This window comes from Nuphar pumila, chromosome 4, assembly GCF_984573655.1.
Source record: "Nuphar pumila chromosome 4, dmNupPumi1.hap1.1, whole genome shotgun sequence".
Lineage (NCBI taxonomy): Eukaryota > Viridiplantae > Streptophyta > Magnoliopsida > Nymphaeales > Nymphaeaceae > Nuphar > Nuphar pumila.
In genome coordinates this window covers 46,064,009-46,077,800 of record NC_143252.1, presented here as the reverse complement: position 1 = coordinate 46,077,800, position 13,792 = coordinate 46,064,009, and the positions used below count along the sequence as shown (strand labels likewise).

At 43.6% G+C, this 13,792-nt stretch overlaps 2 protein-coding genes across 2 annotated transcripts; one reads left to right on the top strand and one right to left on the bottom strand.

Moving 5' to 3' along the window:
* The first annotated feature begins 2,995 nt into the window (after window positions 1-2,995).
* Window positions 2,996-5,594, top strand: LOC149840158 (subtilisin-like protease SBT1.3). Its single transcript, XM_090003059.1, has one exon. It carries the CDS (start codon window positions 3,207-3,209, stop codon window positions 5,535-5,537), a length of 2,331 nt encoding a protein of 776 aa, XP_089859185.1. The 5' UTR covers window positions 2,996-3,206; the 3' UTR covers window positions 5,538-5,594.
* Window positions 5,595-5,725: 131 nt separating this feature from the next.
* LOC149840157 (copper chaperone for superoxide dismutase, chloroplastic/cytosolic-like) lies at window positions 5,726-12,980 on the bottom strand. The gene is made up of 6 exons (XM_090003060.1): window positions 12,654-12,980; window positions 11,907-11,933; window positions 10,739-10,811; window positions 10,476-10,610; window positions 9,395-9,615; window positions 5,726-6,151 (listed from the first exon to the last, which is right to left on the bottom strand). Exons 1-6 carry the CDS (start codon window positions 12,759-12,761, stop codon window positions 5,888-5,890), a joined length of 828 nt encoding a protein of 275 aa, XP_089859186.1. The 5' UTR covers window positions 12,762-12,980; the 3' UTR covers window positions 5,726-5,887.
* Between the last annotated feature and the right edge of the window lie 812 nt (window positions 12,981-13,792).

Genomic DNA, 13,792 nt, shown 5'->3' with positions numbered 1-13,792 from the left:
CTAAAGCTACACTACAGTATCCCATATTACAGTGAAAATTAAGCTAATATGATTTTGATTTTTTTGTTTGAAAGGCAAGCTGGGGATTGGCAGAGCCGTACCAGTTACACAACTATACCATTGGGTTTTGAACCTGCAACGTCCCAACACAAGGTGACTTGCACTAGCTGCTCCTACCAAACAAGCAGAGCCCCCCGTTGGTTGTTTTTTCTTTCTTAATCTGCCTGACTCCATCAGGCAATATCCGATTACGTATAACTCAACAATGTTTTCATATGACCCAATTTTATTATTCTTACAATTAAATATATGAATATCTCATGCAGGGTTGTAAACGGTTCAGATTCAGATGGGATGCAGCCAGTACCAAATTCAAATAATCTGATGTTGGTTAAACGGATTCAAATTAGGATATGGATTCAGATGGTGAAAATCTCATACCATGCCCAGGTTTTTCTACATGTAATCGGATTCAGATATCTATCAAATCCTCAGATTTGGTAGCAAAAAATCAAACCATATCTAGATCCGATTATAATAGGATATCATTTTGGCTTACCAAATCCTATTGAACAGAGTGGGATTTGGTTGGATATCCGGTAAAATCTTATCCATTGACATCTTTGATCCTCATGCTATCAATCCACCAATTAAATCCCAAAATTAATGTGTTATTCTATACGAGAATTAACGGTTATATTTAATATCCTACTAGCTCAATCAGTGTGTCATGATCCACCTTAAAAATATGTGGCATTATGGCTGGTATACACATACTTGTGAAAGAGGAGAACCATGCGGGATCTGGTGGTTGGCCACCATAATTGGGGGACCCGTGGACCTAGCTACATCTGGTCTAGGGTAGCTTGCCGCTGCAAACTAGTTCTAACCTAAAGTGGCCTAATCAGGATCAACTTTAGCACCAACATATGGACCTGGCTACATCTGGACTAGGGTTGCTTGCCGCTGCAACCTAGTTCTAACCTAAAGTGTCCTAATCAGGATCAACATTAGCACCATCATATGGACCTGGCTACATCTGGACCTTTGTGACAAATATTGGAAGATTTATAAAAATCTCGCGAGAAATTGCCAGAAAGTTTAAAACGGCAATTTCTCGCAAGATTTTCAAACCGTGACAAATATTGTGATATTTATGTTTTTAGCAGATATTTATCATGAAAACCCTTGATATTTTTATTTTTAAATGTGTTTTATTATATTTTTTATAAATTTTACTTTTTTATTTTATTTTTTATTGCCGAGATTTTGCCGAAAATGCAAGATTTATGAAAAATTTTAAAATCTCCCAAGTTTTTGACTGCCAACAAAAGTCACTTTGATCTGGACTAGGGTTGCTTGCCGCTGCAACCTGGTTCTAACCTAAAGTGGCCTAATCAGGATCAAAATTAGCACCATCATATGGACCTGGCTGGACTAGGGTTGCTTGCCGCTGCAACCTAGTTCTAACCTTAAGTGGCCTAATCAGTATCAACTTTAGCACCATCATACCAAATGTGGCTAATGCATTTTGTGGCAATATGATCACATGTATTCATGTATAACAAAAAAAAGAGTTTTCAGACTCACTTTGTCCTGCTAAAGCTGGCTGCGAACTTCCTACCAAAGGGAGTCTTTTTCAGCTTTTAGCTTTTCATTTTCTTGGGAACACTAGGCTGGGAAAGAAAATTTTGCAGTCTTTAGTGATTTGACCCCTGTATCAAACACCATCTCATTGGTCTGGGTTCTTGCAACCCTGACCAAGCTGAGAAACACAATCACCAGGCCTTTTACTACTACTGCACAAAATTCTTGTTTGTTTGCATTGCCAGATTTTGTTGGCTGAGGGTGGTGGGGGAAATGGAGATAGCAGTGAGAAAGCAAAGGAAAATGGGGGTGGTGGTTAGATGTGTCAACGGATCGGGTTTGGTTCGGACCCAAGTGGAATCAGACTTGGACTAGATTTTTGGATATGATATTGGGTCCGGACCTAAGTCTAATGGGGTCCCCTATAAGAAAAACCATACCTGCACCCAATAAGAACTACATGAACCAAACCCGGACCATACCCTGTAAAACCATATTTTTTATCATTTTTACATTGAAAAATTGCAGGTCTCAATCGGAACTCAGGTCGGGTCCGGGTCTGGTATAAAATTTCACAAACTAATACCCGGGTCCATGTATCAATTGGACCTTCAGGTCCGGATCCGGGTCTTCTTATTTATCACCATACCAGGACCCTATAGGGTTGGGTTCGGGTCGGATCCGGGTAAACCAAGCCCGTTGACACCCCTAGTCGTGGACCGTGGTACAGGTTTTTAAGAGGGTGCCACCCACCACTAGGGGTGGCAAAATCTGACACGACCCGCCAACCCGACCCTCCAACCCGCGCCTTAGCCGGGTTCAGGTTTGGCTTAAACGGGTTCGTGTCGTAAACGGGTCGACCCACCTAACCCATTTATTAAACGGGTCGGGTTCATGTTAGGGCCAACCCATCTGACCCATTTAATAAACGGGTTAGGCGGGTGGGTCAACCCATTTACCCAAACCCGACCCGCCAACCCATTTACCCGACCCGTCTGCCAACCAGTTTACCAGAACCCGACCCTCCAACCCGCCTGCCAACCCGTTTACCCGACCCGACCGCCAACCCGTTTACCCATTTACCCGTTTACCCAACCTGTCCACCAACCCGCCAACCTGACCCATTTATTAAACGGGTTAACCGTGTCGGGTTACCCGTTTAATAAATGGGTCGGGCTCGTGTTTGCCACAGCCGACCCGTTTAATAAACGGGTCGGGTTCGTGTTGAGGTATGCTGACCGCCAACCCGACCCGATTGCCACCCCTACCAACCACGACACCATTTATTGCAGTACAACCGCCTACGAGGGTGGATGCCGATGCCATTGAATGCATTCAATTCCTTGCCTCTCGCCGAAACACAGCTCACACTGAACCATATAGTTACTAATTAGCAGTGATCCATTTAGTAGTAGTAGGCTAGTAGCACTGTTCATTCAGAGAACCATTGTAGTATTAAATGCGACCCATCAACTTAGTGAACAAAAATTAAAGACCAATACCTCAAAAGTAGTCAAGAAGAAGTCGGTGGGGTATTGGGAGACTACCATGATCGCCTCGTAGCAGAATTCCCACTTGAAAACACCTCTCTCTCTCTATCTCTCTCTGAGAGAGTATTGATGGGGAGATTATCAATGAGATGGCTATGGCTATGCCTGGCTTGCTGCTATCTCACTACTGCCTTCACTTTCATCTCTACGGATTACACTCCATGGAAGACCTTTGTTGTCCACACAGACAGATCTCAATTACCAGAAGCCTTCACCAACCACCTTGATTGGTACTCATTCGCCCTGAGCTCAATAGCAGACGAGCCAGATCTCCAGAATGGGCGTGAGAGGATCATCTACAGCTACCAAAATGCCTTCCATGGCTTTGCAGCAAGGCTTAGCGAGGGAGAAGCAGAGAGACTCCTAGACCAAAATGGTATAGTGGCTGTGTTCCCGGAGACAGTCTACCAACTTCACACAACCAGGAGCCCTGAGTTCTTGGGACTTGAGCAAGGTATCAGAGGCCGCAGAGACATTTGGTCTAATGCTCTCTCTCGCCATGATGCCATAATCGGGGTGCTAGACACCGGAATATGGCCGGAGAGCCCGAGCTTCAACGACAGCGGGCTGGGCGCCCTGCCTGCTCGGTGGAAGGGCGCCTGCGAAACCGGGCGGGGGTTCACCACCAGCCACTGCAACAAGAAGATCATCGGTGCCCGCATGTTCTTCAATGGCTACGAGGCCGCCACCGGAATCATCAACGAGAAGGAAGAATTCAAGTCGCCGAGGGATCAGGGCGGCCACGGCACTCACACCGCTGCGACGGTCGCCGGCATGCCTGTGCAAGGTGCCAACCTGCTGGGCTACGCCTCCGGAACCGCTAGAGGCATGGCGCCGGGAGCCAGAGTAGCTGTTTACAAGGTATGTTGGGTTAATGGCTGCTTCAGTTCGGACATACTCTCTGCCATCGATCAGGCTGTCGCCGACGGCGTTGATGTGCTCTCCATTTCGCTGGGCGGCAGCGTCTCTTCCTACTACAGGGACAGCCTGTCTGTTGCAGCCTTCGGAGCCATGGAGAAGGGGGTCTTCGTCTCGTGCTCGGCCGGCAATGGAGGACCTGGTCCAGGTAGCCTCACTAATGTCTCCCCATGGATTGCAACCATCGGAGCCAGCACAATGGATAGGGATTTCCCTTCAAGTGTGAAATTAGGCGACGGCCGGATCTTCTCCGGCGTCTCCCTTTACAGAGGCCGGCGCGTTCTCTCCATTGATGAACAGTACCCCGTTGTCTACATGGGCAACAATATCAGTAGCCCGACTCCGAGCGCGCTGTGCCTGTCTGGATCTCTAGATCCCCACATTGTCGCCGGGAAGATCGTAGTTTGCGACAGAGGAATCAATCCGAGGGTGGAGAAAGGCCAAGTGGTGAAAGCAGCAGGCGGTGTAGGCATGGTGCTGGCCAATACTGAAGCAAATGGGGAGGAGCTGGTGGCAGATTGTCACCTCCTTCCCGCCACCGCAGTCGGCGAAACTGCCGGGAAAGCGATCAAGCGATACGTGCAGACCAGCCCACGTCCTACAGCCACACTGTCTTTTGTTGGAACCAAGTTGGGGGTCAGGCCGTCTCCCATTGTTGCAGCATTCTCATCAAGAGGGCCCAACTTCATCACTCCGGAAGTAATGAAACCAGACATGGTTGCACCGGGCGTTAACATCCTCGCGGCTTGGACCGGACAAGCTGGGCCTACCGCTCTACAGCAGGACCGCCGGCGAGTGAAGTTCAACATCCTGTCCGGCACCTCGATGTCGTGCCCCCATGTAAGTGGGGTAGCTGGACTGCTGAAGTCCGTCCACCCGGAATGGAGTCCGGCGGCCATTAAATCTGCTCTTATGACCACTGCATATGTTCATGACAACACCAATAACCCCATGAAGGATGCATCATCAAATGCTCCATCCACCCCCTTCCAGCATGGTGCAGGTCATATAAACCCATCCAGGGCTTCAGATCCAGGCCTAGTTTATGACATAAGCCCACAAGATTACTTTGATTTCCTCTGCTCGATCAAGCTAACTCCTGCTGAGCTGAAAATCTTCGCCAAGTCGTCAAACCTGTCCTGCCACCACGGCCGGAGCTCTCCCGGCGATCTCAATTATCCGGCCATTTCTGTCATGTTTCCGGAGCCGCCTGCACCTGTTCTGACCGTCAGACGGACAGTCACTAATGTGGGCAACCCCATCTCGAGATACAACATTGCAATGGCACCGATCAAAGGTGTAACTATCACAGTCGAGCCAAGAACCTTGCAATTCACCAAGAAGTACCAGAGGCTGTCGTTCAAGGTGACCTTCACCACGGTTGCCCTACAACCTGCAGCCCAGTTTGGTGCCTTAATATGGACCGATGGAGTTCACAACGTTAGAAGCCCAGTCATTGTCACATGGACACCATCCGTTTAGGTTTTATTGTACTACTCTGTTTGTCAAACGGAATAAGATGTATCTCATCTCTTCAGAGCACTTTGTTGTTGGATTTTTCTTCCTTCCAATGCATCAATTTTTCCTTGCTTTTTAATGGTATTGAATTTTGAACTCTTCCAGCATCATGGCTGCATGCTCACACACACACGCTCATTGCTAATGTAAAATGGACAAACATGGTGGATATCAAAATCTGGATTTTCATAAACTTTAAGCAAAGTCGAGAGTAACCAAAAAACGTCGGGACATCAACCAACATACAAGATAAGCTACCAAGTTGTTCCTGAGCAGGACATGGTGCTTTACTAAAGGATACTACAAGGGTGGACTTAATTAGCATTAGCTGGAAGAGAAATCACATTACTGGATTCCCATATGACAGTGCCATAGCAAGTGCAGATCCTTTTGTAGTTCTCCCCCACACCTGCACTTCTTGCTATGACCGCAGCTGCTATTCCTGCACTGGATTTATCTTCCGTTTCATACACCACGACAGATCGACCAATGAGATCTACCACTCTGAGCATCTTTTTGGAGCCCGAGAAAAATGCTTCTGCCTCGCTCACATTTAGTGTTCCCAGGTCACCCAGAGGCTGGAAAAAGTAATATCAGATGGTACAACACAGTAACAGCATTGTGAAACAGCATAGAGTTCATTAATGACTCGAAAAGCAAATCATTTTGTTTCTCGATTGTGGTTTTTAAGTTCTATTAAGATATAACACAGCATCACAAGCATCTCTTTTCCCAAGCTGTGGTGTCACCCAGGAGAGAACTGTAAACAAGCAGAAAGAACTGAACTTGGCCTGTTCAACTTGTTTAGGGATCCCTTGATTGATCTTAAGCTCAAGCTCATGGAGAACAGACCCTAGCCCAAAGCTCGTGATGCTTATTTCAAAACATACATGTACTTAAGTGTTGATAACAGTAGGAATCAAGCACCCGACCAAATCTTTCCAAGCCAAGTGTCTCAACCATCTATTCTACACCTTTATATGTGACAAAATAAGCGTAGCTGAGCAGACATTGTTCATGTTTGGCTCCTCTAACCTTCATGAGCAGCTCATGACTTGGCTAGCACCAAGCCTGTTAAGCGAGCTTTAAACGGGCCAAGCCAAACTGAGTCACGAGCTTCTAATCTCATTTCCAAGCCCTACATGTGAGGTTTGAACTTCAGGTCTCTTGGCTGAGATCACACAGCTCTACCAACTCAACTATCATACTATCTTATCAGATGCAGAATCGCATCTTCTGATATCTGTAATACATGGTTAGGTTAATTCACCAGTACCACCAGTATTTAAACACTAACTTGTGCATGACTTGAGTTCCATGAAGAATCAGATAATGGCAGCAGACTCAGTTGCTTCCACATTATGTAACATCACCTATTATATAACACCTGATCTCAGCGAAAATGCTGGGAATTGTATAATGAAATATCACCTATTGAAAAAGAATATAAAAACAGCAGCAGACATCACAAAGGGAGTATATACGAGTTGAGCAGTATATACAAGTTAAGCACTGGGTTGATTCACATTTAAAGCCTTCAGTTAAGATAGCCCAAACCAAGACTAACAACAGAGCAGCTTTAGATTAAAGACTATAGCTTTGCAAATAGGTGTTTTCCCATTGTTCCCAATCACAGCACTTCTCATTGATTTCACGGAATGAGGTGGTATAATAGTTCAATCCATAAGCAAAGATCAAGATCTGTCATCCCTGGTGTTTGAGCTTCTCCCGATTGAAGATAACTACATTAACCTACAAGAGTTTTGGTTTGTTCAAACAGCTGCATAAATATTAAAGAAGGTTTGATTTATAATGCCAGTTAAGCTCCAGAAAGACATGAGCCTCATCTAGTAGCATGACTGCACCTAAAATCAGCCTGCATCAACAACTTGGAATGTTGTCCTCTTCAAGAGTAAACAAATCATATATGAGAATTGAACATATTAGGCCCTCTTTTCTCGTTCTGCCCCATTAGGCCCCATAGTTTGAAGTGTTTTATGATAGATCTGAACTGTTAGATGTGTTTAGCATGCATGATTTAGTGGAAATCGACTCTTTGATCATGTTTTTCGACGAAAAAAATGTATTTTTATGAGCCAAGAAAAATTGATGCCTTCAACGCCATTGATTTTGGATCACTGGAAAAACATGTATACAGGTTAGATTCCAGTGATCCAAAAGCTGGTTCCCACTAAACAAAACCTCTAGATCACATCTATGGTGTTACTATACGGTGATACACTCTTGCTTGTATGAATCTAGCTACCATGCAGATGTGTTTAGCATCATTTATTTACTATGTTAGAAGGTTTTGGCATATCTAGGGTTGGGCAACGGGCCGAGCGGTATGATGGGCCAAGCTGACTTGGGTCAAGGTTTTAGGCTCGGGCCCGTTAGTTACCGGGCCGGCCTGATGGCATTAAGTTATTTATTAATTTTTAATAATATAAAAATAAAAAAAAAATAATTAATTGCATAATAACTTGGTAACTATTATTATTTACCTGATTAGTTGCATTAATTTTATGAAAACTAGAAAGATAATTAGTTGGGTATGTACGAACTTGTTAATTAATTATTGTTCAGCTAGGTCGGGCCGGGCATGGCCCGCTTCACATTGAGCCAATGGGCCGGATCATGGGCTGCTCTTCAAACCCGAGCACGTTAAAAACCAGGTCAAAGCCCGGCCCATTAGTAAATGGGTTGGGCCATCTGCGGGTCGGGCTGCACTTAAAGCCGGCGGGGCGAGCTCTAAATGGGCCTGGGTCGAGCTTGGCCCAATGCCTACCCCTAAGCATATCTAATACACTATGTCACAGGGACTAGGCAAAAGGGCCGTGCACCCACGTCTATGCGACGCGATGCAACGTGGGTGCAGGTGCCGCACCCAGTGTGGCAAACACATCAAAGAGAGAAAGAGAGAGAGAGACCACACAGATGGTGGCATCGATGGTGCCAAAAAGGAGGAACCGCCAAAGCCTCGCCCGACTTCCCCACTCCCATTGACGTCTCTCCGTGAACTCGCTCCCCCCCTCGCCTCCTCCTCCTTCTCCTCCTCTGACGATCACATTCTCTCTCTCTCAGAGTTATAGTTACAGAGGATGAAGGAGACGTGCAGGACTAAACCCGCCACCGATTGTATCTTCCTTCATGTCCACAAACACATACAAAAAGAGAGAGAGAGAGAGAGGCGGTGGGGATGACTAATAAAAAGGGATGGGGTCACGAGGTACCCTTCCCCTTTTATAATAAAAGGGGGATAGAGGGTTACGTAATAGAAGGGGACGGGGTTACGGCTACTCTTCTCCTTATATAATAAAAGGGTAACCCTATCCTCATTTATTTTTAAAAATAAATGTGAGATAGCTAATATACCATAAGATTCTATTTTTGAAATGGTGCTCACAAGTCAGGAAGGGTGGTTTAAAAATCGTATAAAACAGCATGTTTGAATCCACTTTAACACATGGATATAATAAATAGAGTAGGTTAAACATGATCCAAAGGTTAGGTTTTGCTTTTGCAGCCTAAATCTATGTAAATCAAGTGTACACTACCGTAAGTTACGGTGGTACAGTACCACAATAAAATCACCCTCTCTCTCTCTCTCTCTCTCTCTCTCTCTCTCTCTCTCTCTCTATATATATATATATATATATATATATATATATATATATATATATATATATATTGGGAGAGCCAAATCAATTCAATGGTACTCAGTAGCTTGATCAATTTTTAACTCTAGAAAAAGGAAGAACATATGTCCTACCCTAACAACAGCGTACAGCTCACGTACTGAAAATGATATAAAAGCATACCTCTCCACTAACGCCTCCATTTGAAGGATTGAATACATTCCCCGTGGTAGCTGCTCCTTTTGTTAGATCCCCATATTCATTTATGGACCAGCATTGTGTACCAGGTGACAAGCCACCAAAGCTAGCCTCAATTCTTGCCAACTCCATATTTACTTGGGAAAACCGAACACTATGAACAACTGGACCTTTAAACTCGGCAACAGCAGCTGAAACTAAAAATTCTGCTTCATGATGGCACATGTCAACTTTGGTATGAAATTTCAGTTACGCTATACATGTTCCAAAAGTTTTCCCTAGAAATCATTTAACCAGTGGATTCATGGATACTTAGAGTGAAACAGTGGGTTAAAAAGTTTGAAATTGTTAAATGTACTGTCCACAAAATAATTTATCACAATTTTAGAGAGAGAGAGAGAGTTCTCTTTAATAATGAGGCTAGCAAACCCTGTATACATCAATATATCGAGAATAATAAAATAAAACTTACATTAAATACACACACAAAACATAGTATACAGATTATTATCCCTTACATTTCTATCAGAACTCTAGTCTCTAGCACAACCAGATAACAACTAGATTTGAAGAAAATAAAGCAAAAAAAGTAGGATGTGGGTCCAAATGGCAATGTATACAATAGATAACTCACTCTAGGTAGTGATGGAACACATACAGGGATAAACAGCACATACATCCCTTAGCCTTTTAAGTAGAATCATATCTTTCAAACATAAGGAAAAAAGATAACTTGGATAGCAGGATTCAGTTGTTAAATCTGGTCCAACCTCATAAGTCGAACCCATCCTACCCCCCCACCCACCCCGACACGCACAGACCAACCTCATAAGTTGAACCCATCCTAACCACCACCACCACCCCCGCAACACACACACACATGCACAGACCAACACCCCAAGCAAACAAACAGGAGATCATGTCACCGACATCCATATAATTTAAAATTTTACTCTGATGGACTCGTACAATTCTTTTACAACATATATTTAAGAACTACGGAGAAAATATGCTACAGCTTACAAGAAAGCCTGAAACCACATCTGAGCATTACCAAAATACCAACCTTCTGGGCTCCCTTGGCCAATTAAGCGAGTCGTACGACCTGATTGTTCTAAAGCATTTGTCATAGTCTTCACAGAAACAGAGCCAAGCACCTTTACAACTTGGTTAATCAAGTCTGCATCTACTCTTTTGACACCTGCCAATGAAATGAATGATGATTGAAGTTGTAAATTAATATGTATTGAAGAGAATGAATGAAAAACAAAACATAGAGAAGAGATTTGAGTATACTTTAAGTGCTAAAAATGACTAGAAGAACCATACCATCAAGTGTTTGCAATTTGTTCTTGACAGCTGAAACACAACCGACACACTTCATATCAACCATGAATTCTGTCTGAGGGAAAAAGGAGAATATCAGGAGTTCAACAAATCTCTTTACAGAACATCTTCAAATAAGGAGGGAGCGGAGAGAGAAGCTTCCAGGAAAAATATATTTAATAAAAATTAATAAATAAACCATGAAATGGCTTCAACTAGTATAGCACCTTTCAGCTGACGACTGAACAATGAGGCCAACCGTGATCCAATTAGGATAGGGGAACCAAAGAGTTAATATTCCGGGTTCCAAATACAAATGCCAACATGCATAACATGAAATAATGGCATAAAACCGTAATGTTTACAAATAAAATTAAGAGAAAATCCTCAGAAATGTTTTAACACATAAAGACACACACGTGCACACGGATATATATATATATATATATATATATATATATATATATATATGCATGTGTGTGTGTGTGTCCCATACAAAGTTGAGCCCATCTGACAACCTTTCATCCAAGCAGAGGGCAACAAAATTCTTGGCTAGAATAAAACCTAAATTTGAAGATTACACCAAACCCCATTCTGACTGTGCAACAAGGAGACAGCGATGGCTGTCTCCACACCTCCTTGAGTTCATGAGACAGAAGAAACTAATCTAGTTTCTGCAATATGGGAGGATTTTGTTTCTTCAGCATGTGAAACGTGCAAACCCAAAACCTTGAAAGCCCATGGATTAGCTATTGAGATCTAAATGTTAGCTCCAATACATATCTTTCACTATGATCATGCTTACATAGGACCCCTCAGCAACAATGTTTAATCCTAATCTCCCAAGTTTCTTGTCAGATTTTAGACAGATCAAAAGAGGTTAGTACCTGACAAATCTACAGCACTGCAACTAGAACCAACCTTAAACTAAAAATATATATTAATCTATGTCACATGGATACGGGTACGTAGGGTTCGACACAACGATTTCAAAAATTGCGGGTACGGGGACAGGGCTATATATATATATATATATAATTTTTTTTTTAGGAGATTGAGGGTGTGGATGATATTTTGGGGAGATTGGGGGTGTGGATGAAATGAGATCAAAATTTCGTAAAGAACAACTCTACAGAATGAACAGAAAGTTCCTTTCTGGATGAAGACTTACCAGTAGCTCAGGCAATACTCCATGAGCCTGCATATAGACAGCAAGTAAAATTATGTCAGTTCACTCATAAAGGCACATTGATAAGGCACCAAAATGTCTAATTCTAACTAGAATAGCACATGCAACTAAACGAACCACATTGAAGACTAGCTTTCTTCTTATAGCTTGGAGATAACTGATGAAGCAACAATAAACTTTTCAATTCATTGCGTTCCTCTTAGGAAATACATCCAAGCTTCTATGCTTATGCCAATATAGCCTCACTATATCATCCAGAAGTTGCAGAAAAAGTACTAAGGCTCTGTTTGGGAGCCATTGTTGGGAGCGGTGATGACAGTGGTGATGAAATTGGTGGATTTGACAACATCATCCTCATGAGGACGTTGTTGAAATCCGCCCATTTATAACACGATCTTCCCTCCCAACACCACTCCCATCTCCGTCTCCCCTCCCAAAATGGTGGCTCCAATCAACAGAGATGCTTGGGAGTCGGTGAATTCCCCCGTCACCGCTCCCAACTATGGCTCCCAAACAGGAAATTAAACAAGAAGAAAAAACTTGTTCAAACTGAAGCAATTAGGTCAAACACGGTTGCAAAATTCAGGCAAATGTGCAACACGAAATTCTGATATTTTAACAAAATGAGGTTGCTTAACTTTTCACAAATTTGATCAACATGAACAGATTCAGTCAAATCCACAAAATATACATGGAGGGGACGCCTCTAATGATGATGAAAAAAGTTACCCAAATTTTGCAAAGTGTTCTCAAGCCCAACTCCACAGACATCACTGCAAATGCAAATGGGTGTCTCACTGAATCGTCCCTAGGCAAGTCAGGAAAAATCCCTCTCATTTCTATATGTAGTTCGTTCCCGAAGCAGGTTATATGCCCCCCCCCAACAGGGCAGTTAGCTACATCTCATGTTCGGGGGACCCAAAGAGCACCACGTATGTAAGCATGTGCGTCTCGTATCCCCATGTTTGTCAACATTAATTAGCGTTGGAGTTTGATGCGATTGCAAAGACTTAAGTACCCTCTCCTCCATTGGTGCAAAAAAAAAAATGGCGATTCTAGAAAAAGAGTGGTTGTAAAGACTTAAGTGCCCCGAAGATGATTATTTAAGACCCATTCTCTGCACTGTAAGATTATCCGAGAAAGAAATCTCCCCTGGAGGAGGCCATGAACATCAACTCCCTCACTCTCTCTCTCTTCTCTTTATGTTTTTGTGCACATCAAGCAGAAGATCCTACATTGCTCCATCAAGCACCGACTGACCTGCACAATGACTGTTGTGGAGCCTGATTCAGAGTTTTTACCCTTATAGGAGGAGGGTTTGGGGGCTCCTCCCAGCGTGGGTAGCATCATTCAACTAAATGAGTTGTGGATCCTGATTCAGAGTTTTTATTCTTACAGGAAAGAGGTCTGGGGGCTCCTCCCAGCGTGGGTAGCATCATTCAACTTAAAGAGTTGTGGAGCCTGATTCAGAGTTTTTACCCTTACAGAAGGGGGGTCTGAGGGCTCCTCCCAGCGTGGGTAGCATCATTCAACTTGATGAGTTGTGGAACCTGATTCAGAGTATTTGCCCTTACAGGAGGAGGGTTTGGGGGCTCTTCCCAGCATGGATAGCATCATTCAATTTGATGAGATGTGGAGCCTGATTCGAAGTTTTTTCCCTTATAGGAGGGGGGTTTGGTGGCTAGCTCCTCCCAGCGTGAGTAGCATAGTTTTTGCCCTTACAGAAGGGGGGTATGGGGGCTCTTCCCAGCATGGGTAGCATCATTCAACTTGATACACTGCAGGATTATCCGAGAAAGGAATCCCCCCTGGAGAAGTCCATGAACATCAACCCTCTCTCTCTCCCTTCTCTTTCTACTTCTGTGCAC